At 43.9% G+C, this 15,904-nt stretch overlaps 1 protein-coding gene across 1 annotated transcript in view; it reads right to left on the bottom strand.

Moving 5' to 3' along the window:
• Positions 1 to 15,650, bottom strand: part of C12H2orf16 (chromosome 12 C2orf16 homolog) — a 39,232-nt gene extending 23,582 nt beyond the window's left edge. The window contains exons 1-2 of the mRNA XM_049784685.1: positions 15,625 to 15,650; positions 6,591 to 6,651 (exon numbers count right to left, since the gene is read on the bottom strand). Of these exons, the coding sequence (XP_049640642.1) occupies positions 6,591 to 6,651; positions 15,625 to 15,650 (87 nt within the window). The remainder of the gene's footprint in view (positions 1 to 6,590; positions 6,652 to 15,624) is intronic.
• Between the last annotated feature and the right edge of the window lie 254 nt (positions 15,651 to 15,904).

Below are 15,904 nucleotides of genomic sequence, written 5' to 3'. Positions count from 1 at the left end.
GGCATACACAGAAAATCAAGTTATATTCTAGGTTAGAGACTTTATTAGCAGCAAATATATTGAACAGCAAGTATATTGACATAAGTACTGATGAAACATTATCATTACACAATACTTACCATCTCATTTGTGTATTTATTATTCATTTATGGCAGGGGTCTCAAACTCAGTTTACCTGGGGGCTGCAGAAGGCAAAGTTGGGGTGATCCTTGAGTGCAAAGTCAGTAGTAAGCCTTGAACATTGGGGGGGGTGTGACCCAAACAACTAAAACAAAACAAAAAAAGATTCCTCTAGGGCAGGGCCACAAACGTGGGCCACGAGTTTGAGACCCCTGATTTATGGAATATTTACTAAGCTCAAAATATTATATGGGGTGCTAAAACTGAAGATAAATATTCTAAGCAGGAATGTTTTGGGTTTTTTTGTTTTTTGTTTTTTGTTTTTGTGGTTTTTGGGTCACACCCGGCAGTGCTCAGGGGTTACTCCTGGCTCCATGCTCAGAAATTGCTCCTGGCAGGCACGGGGGACCATATGGGACGCCGGGATTCAAACTGATGACCTTCTGCATGAAAGGCAAACGCCTTACCTCCATGCTATCTCTCCGGCCCCAGGAATGTTTATTAAAAGGAAAAGTTGGGCGGGTGGTGGAAAGGAAAAAAATAAAAGGAAAAGCTATTATATAAATGGTAAATTAAAACACTATCTGGTTAAATGCTAACAGATATACAGGAATTAAGGAAATAGAGAACAGAAGTTAATTGCTTGAAGGAAAGAATTACTGAAGAAATTACCATTTGGAGGGTCAGATATACATTAGGTAAGACACCTTGCATGCAGCTGACTGGGCACAGAGCCAACAGTAAGCCCTGAGCACCACCAGGTGTTGCCCCCCAAAAAAAAAATCAAAACAAGGAGCCAGAGAGATAGCATGGAGGTAAGGCATTTGCCTTTCATGCAGAAGAATGGTGGTTCTAATCCCGGCATCCCATATGGTCCCCTATGCCTGCCAGGGGCGATTTCTGAGCATAGAGCCAAGAGTAATCCCTGAGTGCTGCCGGGTGTGACCCAAAAAAACAAAAACACCAATATAATAAAGCAGACTGCTAAAATAGAGTATATACGTGGACATTTATGTGATAAATGACAGGGTCACCTGTGTAATGCAATGAGAAAAATAATGATCTTTTCAGTAAATCATGCTGGAAGGACTGAGATTCAGGGCAAGATGTGAGGCAGAATGTCTGAGTACGCAAGGTCAAATACTTTATGTTCAGTTTTTGAGATGTGGTTGGGAACATACCCAGGAGTGTTCAGGGGGTACTCCGGCTCTGTACTCAGGAGCGACTCCAGAGGTGGTCAGGGGACCATGTGCAGTGTTGGGGACTCAAACCTTGATAATTATGCAAGGCAAGCACATACTTATACTCACACTGGTCCAAAACTTTATTTTTTGTTCACTATAGATTTTATATTTTGTTTTTATTTTGGTGTTGAAATCCAACTTGAAGGCTTATATTTCCATTTTCACATTAAATTTGTTATTTTAATAATGGTTCATTAAATGTTCTTCATTACTTAAGTTTTTGATAAACCTTAGATTTGTGTCCAAAGTGAGAGCGTCACTTGTCTCAGCCTAGTCACTATGCTACAAAAGAACAAATAATGTATGTGTGTGAATATATAGGGAGGAATATTTTGTGATTGGGGGCTGTAGTGCTCAGGGCTTCTAGCTCTGTGCTCTAGAATTACTCCTGGTGGTGCTTAAGGACCAAACCTGGGCCTACTGCATGCAAGGCTGGCACCCTGCCCACTATGCTATCTCTTCGGTCCCTACCTCAACATAGTCAAAAAGTAATTTGAAGTTATCAGAGATATGAATGTGAAAGAGAGAAATGGGTATGTATCGAGCGGTGGGGTGCCTGCCTTGCAAGAATGAGGCCCTGGGTTCAGTCTTGGTTTCAGTGGCCTCAATCACTGCCAGATGAAACCCCAGAACACCACTAGTCACAAGAACCACATAATATGAAAGAGACTTCGAGAAGAAATGAAATATAATGTATAGCACATAATACAGTATTTTTAACAAAAGGTGGAACTGGAAAGAAAGTACAGCGGTAGAGCATTTGCCTTGCAAGCAGCCGACCCAGGGCCAATGGTGGTTCGAATCCCAGCATCCCATATGATCCTCCTTGCCTGCCAGGAGCAATTTCTGAGCAGAGAACCAAGAGTAACCCCTGAGCACTGCCAGTGTGGCCCAAAAAAGCAAAACAAAACAAAAAAGTTAAGAATGGTTTGTTGGGAAGGGTTAAGTGATAGCACAGCAGTAGTGTTTGCCTAGCATGCAACTGACCTGGGACAGACCTGGGTTCGATCCCTGGCATCCAATATAGTCCCCTGAGTGCCAGGAGCAATTTCTGAATGCAGAGCCAGAGTAACTCCTGAACACTGCCAGGTGTACCAGAAACAAAAAAATTTAAAAGAAAATAAAAGAATGATTTGTTGATGACAGAGTGACAGCACAGCGAGTAAGGCGTTTTTCTTGCATGCAGTCAACCCAGGTTCAGTCCCTGGCATCTCATATGTCTCCTGAGCATCACCAGGAGTGATTCCTGAGCACAGAGCCAAGAATAACCCAAGCACTGCTGGTTGTGGCCCCAAAACAAACAAAACAAATCAACAAAAATGTTGGAGCTGGAGAAATAGCACAGCAGATAGAGTGTTTGCCTTGCACACAGCCGACCGGGTTCGATTCCTGGCATCCCAAATGATCCCCCAAGGCTGCCAGGAGCAATTCCTGAGTACAGAGCCAGGAGTAACCCCTGAGCATCACTGAATGTTGTCCAAACCCTCCTCCGCCACAAAACAGGTTTGTTCAGGGGCCACAGCAATAGTATAGCAGTTACCCATGTTCAATCCCTGGCATCCTATGTGGACCCCTATGCACTTCTAGGAGTGATTCTTGGGTGCAGAACCAATAGTAACCCCTGAGAATCACTGGGCTGGCCCAAAATTCAAAATCAAAACAATAAAAAGCCCAAAAAAGGAATTATTTGGGTCCAGAGCAGTGGCTCAAGCGGTAGGGCTTCTGCTTTGCTTGTGCTGGCCTAGGACAGATTCCTCCATGTCCCATATGGTCCTCCAAGCCAGCAGCAATGATTTCTGAGCGCATAGTCAGGAGCTACCCCTGAGCGTCACCGGATGTGCCCCCCCCAAAAAAAAAAAAAAGATTTGTTCAGGGCCTAGAGAAGTAACTCGAGGCAGGAACACATGATTTGCAGGTAGGATTCCTAAGTGTAATTCACTTTCCCAGCATCACTGTTTATTAGTTAGTACACAATTATGAATAGTTCAGAAAAATAAAAGCCAGAGTGGGAACATTGTATTGGTTTAGGAACCACACACAGTTCTCAGGCTTACTCCTGGCTTTACACTCAAGATTCATTCTTAGCAGGTCACAGAGAACATGAGGTGCCTTGGACTGAACCTATAAGTCAGGGGTGGCGAACAAGTTTGACACAAAGAGCCAAAATTTTAAACTGTGAGAGTCAGAGAGCCATACCACGCAGTGACCTGCCAAAACAGACAAACACTCACACAAAAGCATCTAATTTTAACAATAAGAAACACATACTGCATTTTGCCATTTTGAGTGAGGGTAAAAGTCCTGCAATGATGGTGAGGGTGTGCTGCTTCCTCCACACTAAGAACTAACGGCAAGTGTGACACAACATGTGACACACGGGACACACGGGTCGTGTCTCCCCACCCCCCACTCGCTGGCCCGTGCAGTTGTTGCCGAGGGATGGGAGACGGGAGGACGCAGCCTGGGGGCAGGAGAGACTACGTGCTCTGAGATCTCTCCTCAGGTCCCTCCTCAAAAGCAGCAGAACAAAATCCAAACTTGGCAAAGAGCCACAGGATACAAAAGAATGATAAGAGGCAAAGAGCCGCATTCATTTGTTCGCCACCCCTGCTATAAGTGGTCTTAATTGGCTTTCCTATTATATCACTCAGGTCTCCAGGGAATTTATGTTTTTATCTTTTTTTAGGTTTTGGGGCCATAGCTGGCAGCACTCAGGGTGTACTAGCTCTGCACAAAGAAATTACTCCTGGCAGGCTCTGGGGACCATATGGGAAACGGGATCGAACCCAAGTGAGCTGTGTGCAAGGCAAATAACCTATCCGCTGTGCTATTGCTCTGGCCTCAGGAGGAAAATTTATTTTTAACTTGTTTATAAAAGTTTACTTAAATTAAAAAAACTGGTCATTTTAGGGCCGGAGCAATTAGCAGGAGGGTGTTTGCCTTGCATGTGGCCGACCCGGGACAGACCTGGGTTTGATTCCCAGCATCCCACATGGTCCCCTGAGCCTGCCAGGTCTGAGCACAGAGCCAGGAGTAACCCCTGAGTGCCATGAGATGTGGTCCAAAAAGCTGAATAAATGTAAAAAAAAAAAAAATGAATACCAGGTCAGAGCGATAGTACAGCCATAGGGCATCTGCCTTGCATGTGGCCAATTCAGGAAGGACCTTGGTTCGATCATCCTCGCCATCCCATACGGTCCCCTAGGATCTGGATTTGATTCCTGGCATCCCACGTGGTCCCCTGAGCCTGCTAGGAGGAGCAATTTCTGAGTGCATAGCCAGGAGTAATCCCTGAGTGTCACCAAGTATGGCCCAAAAAGAATACCTATGAATCAATTAATAAAAGGCTGACAACGTAAGTATTCAAAATGGACAAAGGTTAGGACAGAGAGATTGCATAATGGGTAGGGATTTTGCTTTGCACATGGCCGACCTGGCTCTAAACTGGCATGATCACTTAAGTAAACTGTTTATATTATCCACTAAAACATAGTATATATACCATTTGATCCAGAAATTTCTCTTTGGGGCCAGAAAAATAGTACAGTGGGTAGGGTGTTTGCCTTACATGCAGCCTAACCAGGTTCAATTCCTATCATCTCGTATGGCACCCTGTGCCCTGGCAGGAATTGTCCCTGACTACAGAGCCAGGAGTGAGCTCTGATCACAGCCTATTTGGCCCAAAAAATATACACATGCACAAAAAATTACTTTCCTATTGGGAATAGAATTCTACATCAATAATGTGTCATTTGCCATTGACATCCTGTCAGAAATAATTCCTGCTAGGTGTAGGGTACTGACAGGAGTAATCCCTGAGCACAGAGTAGGATTAAGTCCTGAGAACAGCCATATGTAGTTTTAAATGACCCCAATCAAACAACTGACTTTTTGACTTGCATCCTGCAATAATTCAGCTCATCCCACCCTGAAAAACAGTTTTGTCTTTTTAATTAATTTTAGACATCCTATAATGTTACTTTAAAATTTACTCTCAACAGCTGGGGATATGGCTAAGTGAAAGAGTACCGTATTTGCCAGCGTATAAGACGACTTTTGAAACGAAAGTCAACCGAAAATCGGGAGTCGTCTTATACGCCGAGTAGATCCCGAAAAACGTCCGATATGCCGCTAAACGAAAATCATCTGGATATTGCCACGAAACGAATTTTCCAACTCGATCCTGCACCAGTAACTGCAAGGCTGCTCGGACCGCCTCTCTAACTCGGCCAATCCAAGCAGGCTTTTGATGCATGCAAATTAGACATTGTTCTGGACCCGAATCTACACTGTCAAAAGCCTGCTCAGATTGGCCAGAGTCAGAGAGGAAGTCTATTATAGTATACCCTTTGAACCTTTGCTTGTTGTGATTGGCTCACTGGGGTACATACAGTTGCAGCTCAGGAACGTTCTGTCTTATACAGCGAATATAGACCTAAACCTATGTTTTAACTGTAAAATTAGGGGGTCGTCTTATACGACCAATTGTCTTATACGCCGGCAAATACAGTACTTTCCTTGCATGTTTGAGGCCCTTGGTTCAGTTCCCAGCATCATATGAATCCTTAAGCATTATAGAGAATAACTCCCAAGCTGCGCATGGGGTGGGGGGGGGCAGTGGCAAAAATAAAAATAAAACGGAAAAATAACACATGAATCTCTACAGACGCATAACATCCATCTTGTATTGTGATCTTGATACTGCCCTACAAATCTCATTTCTAATATTTTACTGCCTCAGTCCCAACCCTATTTCCCCCCATCTTCCCATGTAGGTGCGGCTCATGACATGAAGCTCACCACATAGAGTGATAAGTGCAGTTAGAGAAATAACTACACTGAAAACTATCGTAACAATGTGAATGAATGAGGGAAAAAGTCTCGAGTACAGGTGTGGGTGGGGTGGGAAGTAGGTAGATCCGGGAAATTGGATCTACACTGCACTGGCGAAGGGGGGTGTTCTTTACATGACTGTAATCATACAACTACAATTATATTTGTAATCACAGTGTTTAAATAAAGATAATTTATAAAATAAATAAATATTTTGTGCCTTCCTCAGAAGAGGGAGGGAAACTGAGGATATTGGGGGCGGGAAATGTGCACATGTAGGAAGACATTATGGCACAATTTTAATTCCCCTCTTGCCCACATCCAGCTCCAAGATGGGGAAATTTTTGCCATCTCAGGGAGCAGTGAACTTCAAAGGAGAGTCATAGCACATACCTCTGTGTCTACGGTGGTTACCACTTGCTTCTCGCTCTTTTTAGAAAACAGCACCCAAAGGCTCAAAAGTAGCAAACACACTAATAGTGGAAAGCTGAAATATGATGGCACTGGAATGGTCAGCCCCCAAAGTGGCGCCATTACTCAACCCCATGCCTTTCTCAGCCAATTTTCTCTCTCTGGTCTCTGATTCCATGTGACATCACAAGGGACATTCCAAGGTCAATGGGATGTGTTCTAGCCCATGTGTCTCTTCTCTGAGCCCTTTCCATCTGCTGTGCCTTCCTGCAGTTGCTCAGGAGTTCTGCCCTAATAGTCGGGGAAGAGCTTTAATGTCTCCTCTAGGATTGGCTGGACGGTTTGCCTTCTCTGCAGGCCATTCTCAGGATGTCCATGGGGTGATGATATTCTTTTTTTGTTTGTTTGTTTGTTTTGTTTTTGGGCCACACCCGGCGGTGCTCAGGGGTTACTCCTGGCTGTCTGCTCAGAAATAGCTCCTGGCAGGCACGGGGGACCATATGGGACACCAGGATTCGAACCAACCACCTTTGGTCCTGGATCGGCTGCTTGCAAGGCAAACATCACTGTGCTATCTCTCCGGGCCCAGGGTGATGATATTCTAAACCACATATCCGAATACAAGGTCAAGTACTTTTAAGGCAATAGGCACTTTATCCAAGAGATAATAGAACAGGCATTTGTCTTGCATGTGCCAAAGCTAGTACCATGTATGGATCCCAAGCATCATCAAGACCCAATGTGAACACAGCCCCCACAAAGGAAAAAATTAAAATAGGCCCTCTCAGAAAATGGTATGTGTGGGGTTTCCTATCTCCTGGGCTAGACGCACTTCCTACACTGAGACAGAAGAAATATCACAAGGGGAATTAAATGATCTTAGAGGGAAATTCTACTCCAGAATCCATGGTCTCACTTTCCATATCTATAGTATTTATTTCACCATTCAATCCAGAGTTTACTAAGTTCTTGTATTTAATCAACACATTGAGATATAGAAGGAATCAATATATGCGACAAGTGATAAAACGGCCAGTAGCATTTCTTTTTCTTACAGTTAGGTAATCTAGAAAACCCAGTTCAATGAAATAACTATTGACCACCAGATTCTGCTTTTAATCAGACAGAATTGGTCTCTAACCTCAGAACAATTTTAATATATAAGTGCAGCCAAAGTCATAGTTCTTTGCTTTTGTTTGTTTTTGGACAATACCCCTCAATGCTCAAGGGTTACTCCTGGCTGTGCACTCAAGAATCGCTCCTGATGGGGCTCAGAGGACCATATGACAAGCTGAGGATCAAACCCATGTTGGCCACATGCAAGGGCAAGCACCCTACTACCTATACTATCTCTGGCCCTAAAATAATACTTTTTGTTTGGGGGCGTTTAGTTTTAGGTCCACACCGGGAGATACTCAGGGTTCACTCCTGGCTCTGCACTCAGAAATCACTCCTGCTTGGGGGACCATATGAAACACCAGGGGATCGAACCACGATCCATCCTAGGTTAGTGCATGCAAGGCAAACACCCTACTGCTTGCACCACTGCTCCTGCCCAAAGTTTTTTTGTTTGTACATTTTTGTTTGTTTAGAGGCCACACTTGGCAGTGCTCAGGGATTACTACTGACTCTGCACTTAGGGATCACTCCTGGTGGGCTCAGGGCCATGTGGGATACCAGGGATCAAACTTAGATTGGCCACATGCAAAACTCCCCCAATGTACTATCCACATAGCCCCCAAAGTAATAGTTTTTGAAAGTTTCATCAGTAAGGAAATAATTGGTTGAGCATAGTACATTCCTATTATGAAATGTTCTACAACCACTATAAAATGTGTAAGGAATGTTCTATGTCATACTGAACACATAGTGCCATCCTGGAATTCTAAGGAAAGAATAGAAAAATAGTAGAATTTGGGGTTCCCAAAATAATTGGACAGTTTGACAAGAACTTTATTGTTGACCCTTGGATCAGTGGAACAGATTTAAGTATTCAGAGAATGTTCCCCACACATACAATCTTTGATAAAAGGGCAAGAACTGCAAAATGGAGCAAAGAAAGCCTTTTCAACAAGTGGTGCTGGAACAACTGGTTAGCCTCATGCAAAAAAAGTGAACTCGGATCTCCATCTAACACCCTACACAAAGGTCAAATTCAAATGTACTAAAGACCTTGATATCAGACCTGGAACCATAAGGTATGTAGAACAAAAGAGGTAAAACACTCCATGACACTGAAACTAAAGGCATCTTCAAGAAGAAAACAGCACTCTCCAAACCAGTGGAAGTGGAGATAAACAGGAATATATTAAGCTGAGAAGCTTCTGCACCTCAAAGGAAATAATGCCTAAGATACAAAAGCCATCCACAAAATAGGAGAAACTATTCCCAATGCCCATCAGATAAGGGGCTAATTTCTAAGATAGACAGGTGTTGACAGAACAGAAAAAAAATCTAATGCCATCAAAAAAAGGAAGAAGAAATGAACAGACAATTCTTCAAAGAAGAAATACAAATAGTCAAAGACATGAAAAAAAAGTGCTCCACATCACTAATCATAATGGAGATGCAAATCAAAAAAACAATGAGGTACTGGGGCCCAGAGCAGTGGCACAGTGGTAGGGCGTTTGCTTTGCACACAGCTGACCTAGGACAAACTGAGGTTCGATCTCTGGCATCCCATATGGTCCCCCAAGCCAGGAGTGATTTCTGAGTGCACAGCCAGGAGTAACCCGACTGCCACCGGGTGTGGTCCAGAAGCAAGCAAACAAACAAAAGAAAAAAAACAAATACAATAGGTAGCATCTCAAGCCACAGAGATTGGCACACATCGAAAAGAATAAGAACAATCAGTTCTGGCAGGGATATGGGGAGAAAGGAACTCTCATTCACTGCTGGTGGGAATGCCTTCTAGTCCTTTATGGAACAAAATATGGAGATGCCTCAGAAAACTGGAAAATGAGCTCCCATATGATCCAGCTATACCACTGCTAGTGATATACCCTAGGAACACAAAAGCACAATTCAAAAATCCCTTCCTCACACCTATATTCATTGCAGCACTATTTACAATAGCCAGATTCTGTCAACAACCCAGATGCCTGACAACAGATGAGTGGCTAAAGAAACTGTGGTAAAAAAAAAAAAAAGAAACAAACAAACAAACTGTGGTACATGAGGCCAGAGAGATAGCACAGCAGTAGGGCATTTGCCTTGCACTCAGCCGATCCAGGAGGACAGTGGTTTGAATCCTGGCATCCCATATGTCCCCCATGCCTGGCAGGAACAAATCCTGAACACAGAGCCAGGAGTAACCCTTGAACGCTGCTGATGTGATAAAAAAAAAAAAAACCTGGTACATATGCACAATGGAATACTATGCAGTCATCAGGAAAAATGAAGTCATGAAATTTTCCTATACATGGATAGACATGGAAACTATTATGCTGAGTGAAATAAGTCGAAGAGAGAGATAGACACAGAATAGTCTCATCTATGGGATTTAAGAAAAATAAAAGACAGTATGGTGGTAATACTCAGAGACCATAGAGATAAGGGCTGGAAGGACTGGCCCACAAAATGACGCTTACCACAAAGAGTGGTGAGTTCAGTTAGAGAAATAACTGCACTGACAACCATCATTACAATGGTAGTGAGTGAGAGAAATAGAATGCCTGTCTCAATACAGGCAGGGGGTAGGGGAGGAAGAAGTTGGGGGGCATTGGTTGTGAGAATGTTGCACTGGTGAAGGGGTTTTTCATTTTTTAGGGGGGTCACACCTGGAGGTGCTCAGGAGTTACTCCTGGCTCTGTGCTCAGAAATCGCCCCTGGCAGGTTCAGGGAACCATATGGGATACTGGGAATCAAACCACCATCTCCTGGATTGGCAGCATTCGAGGCAAACTCCTTACTGCTGTGCTATCTCTCCAGCTCCGGGGGTGGGGTTGTTCATTTTTACAACTGAAACCCAACTATAAACATGTTTGTAATCACAGTGCTTAAATAAAGATATTTTAAATTTTTATTTCTGTGTAAAAAAGAAAGAACCTTATTCTCTGTATATAAAAATGTAATATTGGGCCCGGAGAGATAGCACAGTGGTGTTTGCCTTGCAAGCAGCCAATCCAGGACCAAAGGTGGTTGGTTCGAATCCCAGTGTCCCTTATGGTCCCCCATGCCTGCCAGGAGCTATTTCTGAGCAGACAGCCAGGAGTAACCCCTGAGCACCGCCGGGTGTGGCCTAAAAAAAAAAAAAAAAAGAAATTTGCCTTCCTTTACGGGGCTGGAGAGATAGCATGGAGGTAAGGCGTTTGCCTTTCATGCAGAAGGTCCATGGTTCAAATCCTGGCATCCCATATGGTCCCCCGTGTCTGCCAGGAGCGATTTCTGAGCATAGAGCCAGGAGTAACCCCTGAGAACTGCTGGGTGTGACCCAAAAACCAAGAAAAAAATGTATTATTTGGGAGCCTGGAGCATTTGCACTGTATGGAGGATGTTTGCCTTGCATGTGGCTGACCTAAATTTGATTCTTGTCATCCCATATGGTCCCCCAAGCCTGCCAAGAGTAATTTCTGAGCACAGAGCCAGAAGTAACCCTTGAGCACTGCTGGGTGTGGCCCTAAAAACAACAGCAACAAAAAGTACTATCTGGGGCTGAAAAAAGTACAGCCCAGATAGCAACATGTGCTTTGCCCGTGGCTGATCCAGTTTAGATCCACGTGTGGTCCCTGAACACTGCTAGGAATGGTTTCTGAGTGCAGAACCAGGAGTAATACCTGAGCATCACAGGCTATGGCCCCCAAATCAAATAAAACAGAAATCTTACCATTAGGACTGAAGTGATAGTACAGAGTGTCCCAGGTTCAATCCCGGCATCCTATATGGTTCCCCAAGCACCACCAGGAGTAAATTTCCTTTTTTGGTGGGGGGTTTGTTTTTGTTTTTGGGTCACACCCGGTGGCACTCAGGCTCTGTACTCTGTATTCCTGGCTCTGTACTCAGATACCACTCTTGGCAGGCTTGGAGGACTACATGAGATGCCGGGAAACAAACCCAGGTCTGTCCTGGGTTGGCTGAGTGCCAGGCAAAGGCTCTACCGCTGTGCTATCTCTCTAGCCCCAGGAGTAAATTTCAGAGTGCAGAGCCAGGAATAACTTCTGAGTGCCACTGAGTGTGACCCAAAATAACAAACAAACAAACAAACAAATGTATTATTATTACCCCTGAGAATCTCCAGCTGTGGCCTCAGAGGACAAAAAAAGTATTGTCTTTTTTTTTAGACTTTTATTATTATTTATTTATTTGGTTTTGGGGTCACATCCAGCAGCACTCAGAGGTTGCTCCTGGCTCTACGCTCAGAAATTGCTCCTGGCAGACTCGGGGGACCATATGGGATGCCGGGATTCAAATCACCATCCTTCTGCATACAAGGCAAAAACCCTGCCTTCATGCTATGTCTTCGGCACCCCCCCTTTTTTTTTTAACTAAAACCCAACTACAAACATGTTTGTAATCACAGTGCTTAAACAAACACTATTATAAGAAAAAAAATTAAAAATAAATCTTCAGTCCATTTTTCTTCTCTTTTTCTTCCTATTTCTCCTCTTCTTATTCTTCTTCCTCTTCTCTTCTTCCTCTTCTACTTCTTTCTCTTCTTCCTCTTCTTCATTTCTTCTTCCTCTTCTTACCGTTCTTCCTCTTTTCTTGTCTGTTTTCTTTTTCCGTCTTCCTTTCTCTTCTTCCTCTTCATTTCTTCTTCCTCTTCTTACTGTTCTTCCTCTTTTCTTGTCTTCTTTTTTCTTTTTCCGGCTTCCTCTTTTTCCTCTTCCTCTTCTTTTTTCTTCCTCCTCCTTTTCTTCCTCTTCTTATTCCTTCTCGTCCTCCTCTTCTTTTTCTTCTTCCTCTTCCCCCTTTTTTCTTTTCTTTTCTTTCTTTTTGTTTTTTTTTGTTTTTGTTTTTTGTTGTTGTTTTTTTGTTTTTTGGGCCACACCCAGTAACCCTCAAGGGTTACTCCTGGCTATGCACTCAGAAGTCACTCCTGGCTTGGGAGACCATATGGGATGCCGGGGGATCGAACTGCGGTCCGTCCTAGGCTAGTGCAGGCAAGGCAGGCACCTTACCTCTAGCGCCACTGCCTGGCCCCTTCCCCCCCTTTTTTTTTTATTTTAATTATGACAACAAAGATGCAAAGAAAGAGGACAGGGTAAAGTTACAGTGGAAGCCCAATCACCCATAAACAGAATTCTCGGTAGTCCCATCGATGATATCCCAGCCTTAAACTTTCAGCCAAAGAACATTAAGAAAAACAAAACTGAACCCATGTACAATACAATTACTTTGTCCCTCAAATCCCCAGTTGTAGTACATACTATTTCTTAGCAGCACACAATATAATCTAAAGACATTAGACTTATGTAACTCCTTAAACATTGAGGGCAAAGTACATTTCTTTAGTTCCATGCACATACTTACTAGTTTAAGTTAACCTCAAAAAGTTTTAGTAGGTTGTTTTTCTTAAGGATTGGAGTCAAGGGAACATAGTAAAAAAACGGTATTAAAGTGGCATTTGTTTGCATAGGCCCACCAAAACATAAGGGACATGGAAAGACAAATTATGGTCTAAATACAAGGAGACCCTACCCCTGAAGTTTCCTGGCACAGGACTGACTCTAGGCTCCAGGCAAACTAGTTTGTCCAATTCAAGTCATCGTCTGTAGTGGCAATACACATCCATTCCTCACATAGTCTCTGTTGTTGGTATCATGCTTCTGTATTAAAGATCCTGGAGTCTGCATATCCCATATTGCAGTCAGGATGGTGCAGAGCATCCTCTCGTTTCACCTCACACTTAAGGGGCAATAGAGAGAACCATGTCCTGTAGAGCAGATCATTGTTGTTGTCAAGTCTTCTCAGTGTAAATGGAAGTCTCTTTTTAGGAGGTCGATGTCAGACCCTTGGTAGTGTCTTTCCTGGTAGAGGACTGCTTCCAGCTGTTGCTATATAAGACCTTGGATGTTTCGTAGATAGCTTGCCTGGTTCTGGCGTGAATGGAGGATGCCCATTCTTCTGAGGCCTGTGCCAGGTCATTATATCAATGTTCAGGGTGTAAGGTACATTGTACTGAGATTTATTAGATAAGAACTTATCTGTATGTATGGTGTTTTCCCATTTTAATGTGTCTATGCAAACAAGGATCAATGCCATGAAGCGTTATTGGTGCATCTGGAGGCAATAGGAACAAGACCAGCAATTTCCATGACATAGTTCAATCATAGGCATCAAACTGAGGGACAGTTCAAACAACAATCCTTACTGAACAGCTTACAAAGAAAAGACAAGATGAAAAGTGGATAGAAACATCATGGTAGAAGAATATATAGTTATATCAGTTAAAGAAAATACCCATAAAATATTCAAAAGATATATGTGTTCAATATGTGTTCAATTTGTGTCCTTCTAAATAGTTCTAGGATTTGTTAGATCTACTGTATGTCTTAGGTCAGAGATTAGAACTGTGTGTTACTGAAGTTAAGAAGGGTAAATCTGGGGTACTGATGGTTGGGAGGAGCATATGTTCATGCGGGGGCACTTGCCCCCGCGCGGTTTGCAAAATGTAGACCAGTATGAAATTGCCAGTGACAGCCTGAGTATAGCTGAGCAGCTATCTGCCACCCACCAGATCAAACTCCACCCCCTAAGCCCCACCCTAGGCCAGTCTCCGGACCCAGCCTGGGAGTGGGGAAAACCCAGGGTGCCCCATCAGCTCCTTCCAGGAACCCACCTGGAGATCCGGAGGAATGGGGGAGAGGGGGGTCGGGTGACCCAAGTCCGGGCTCCCCTACCCTAGGCCGGGCCAATAGGCCGCTGGCACATGCGGAGGCCTGCCAGCTGCCCGCCCGTGCCGGCTAAAAATCCCCCTTTTTTCTTTTGATCCTTCCTCCAACACTTCTTAATAGTCTTCCTGGGTCTTTGGTACTTCAATGATTCCTATGTTGTTTCTGTTGAGTTTATCAAAGACTTCAATTTTCATCTGTTCACATTTTTTTGGAGGGGGGTCACACCCGGTGGCACTCAGGAGTTACTCCTGGCTCTACGCCTGGAAATTGCTCCTGGCAGACACAAGGGACCATATGCGGTGCTGGGATTTGAACCACCATCCTTCTACATACAAAGCAAACGCCCTACCTCCATGCTATCTCTTCGGCCCCCTGCTCACATTTTTTAAGTAGTTTATTCAATTGTCTGATCATTTGCTTTAAGGTTCTTTTCCAACCTCTTCTGCTGTATGGAATTGTTCTACATCTCATCCTCTGGCTCACTGACCCCGTCCTCAGCTGCTATTACTCGTTGGAAAGGCTTTTCATTGAGGTTTTCATTTCATCTCCCGAGTTTTTCAGACCTCTTATTTCAGTTTGGAGTTTTCTGAGTTCTATCATTGTGGTCTGTTCAGCCCAATCTATGTTTTCTTTGAGTTCTTTGAGCATCCTCCATATTAATACTCTAAACTCCTTATCTCAGAGACTAGGCCCGGTTCCCACAGCCCCTATGGTCTGGCAGGTCTGTAGGTTGCAGGATGAGGGCAGAGAGATTCACAAAGCAGTCAGATGAAGTTCCAGGAGTTAGCCAGCTTTATTTGATGGTCCTAATGTAACATATACATTTCCTCACCTGGCTTCTATGCTAAGCCTTTTCCTAGCAGTTACTTCTCTACTCCTTCTGACTCCCTCGGCCTCTGTCTCCCTTTCAGCTGCTTTTCATGCTTCCTTGCTGACTAACTCCCTTTGTTGATGCTACTGCTGATGCTTCTCTGCTGATACTGAGTTGCTGATACCGAATCTGATGCTGAATCTGATGCTGTATCCATCCCTCTGTTAAATGTTGCTGTTGATTCTCACTTCTGCTCCTTGCTTTTGCTGATTCTTGCTTCTCTAAAGTACATGGCAGTAGGAACCATGAAATAAAGCTGGCTGACTCCTGGAATTTCATCTGACTGCTTTGTGAGTTTCTCTGCCATTACCTTGCAGCTTTCAGACCCTTGGGCATAAGGGGCAGCAGACCTCACCATCCCCCTACCAATATTAGGACTATTTAATTTATATTAAAATTACAATTTATGGGGCCGGGCGGTGGCGCTAGAGGTAAGGTGCCTGCCTTGCCTGCGCTAGCCTTGGACAGACCGCGGTTCGATCCCCCGGCGTCCCATATGGTCGTCCCTCAAGCCAGGAGCAACTTCTGAGCACATAGCCAGGAGTAACCCCTGAGCGTTACTGGGTGTGGCCCAAAAACCAAAAAAAAAA

This window comes from Suncus etruscus, chromosome 12 (assembly GCF_024139225.1).
Source record: "Suncus etruscus isolate mSunEtr1 chromosome 12, mSunEtr1.pri.cur, whole genome shotgun sequence".
In the NCBI taxonomy this organism is placed as follows: domain Eukaryota; kingdom Metazoa; phylum Chordata; class Mammalia; order Eulipotyphla; family Soricidae; genus Suncus; species Suncus etruscus.
The sequence above is the reverse complement of the archived record's forward strand: the minus strand, read 5'-3'. Positions and strand labels throughout refer to the sequence as shown.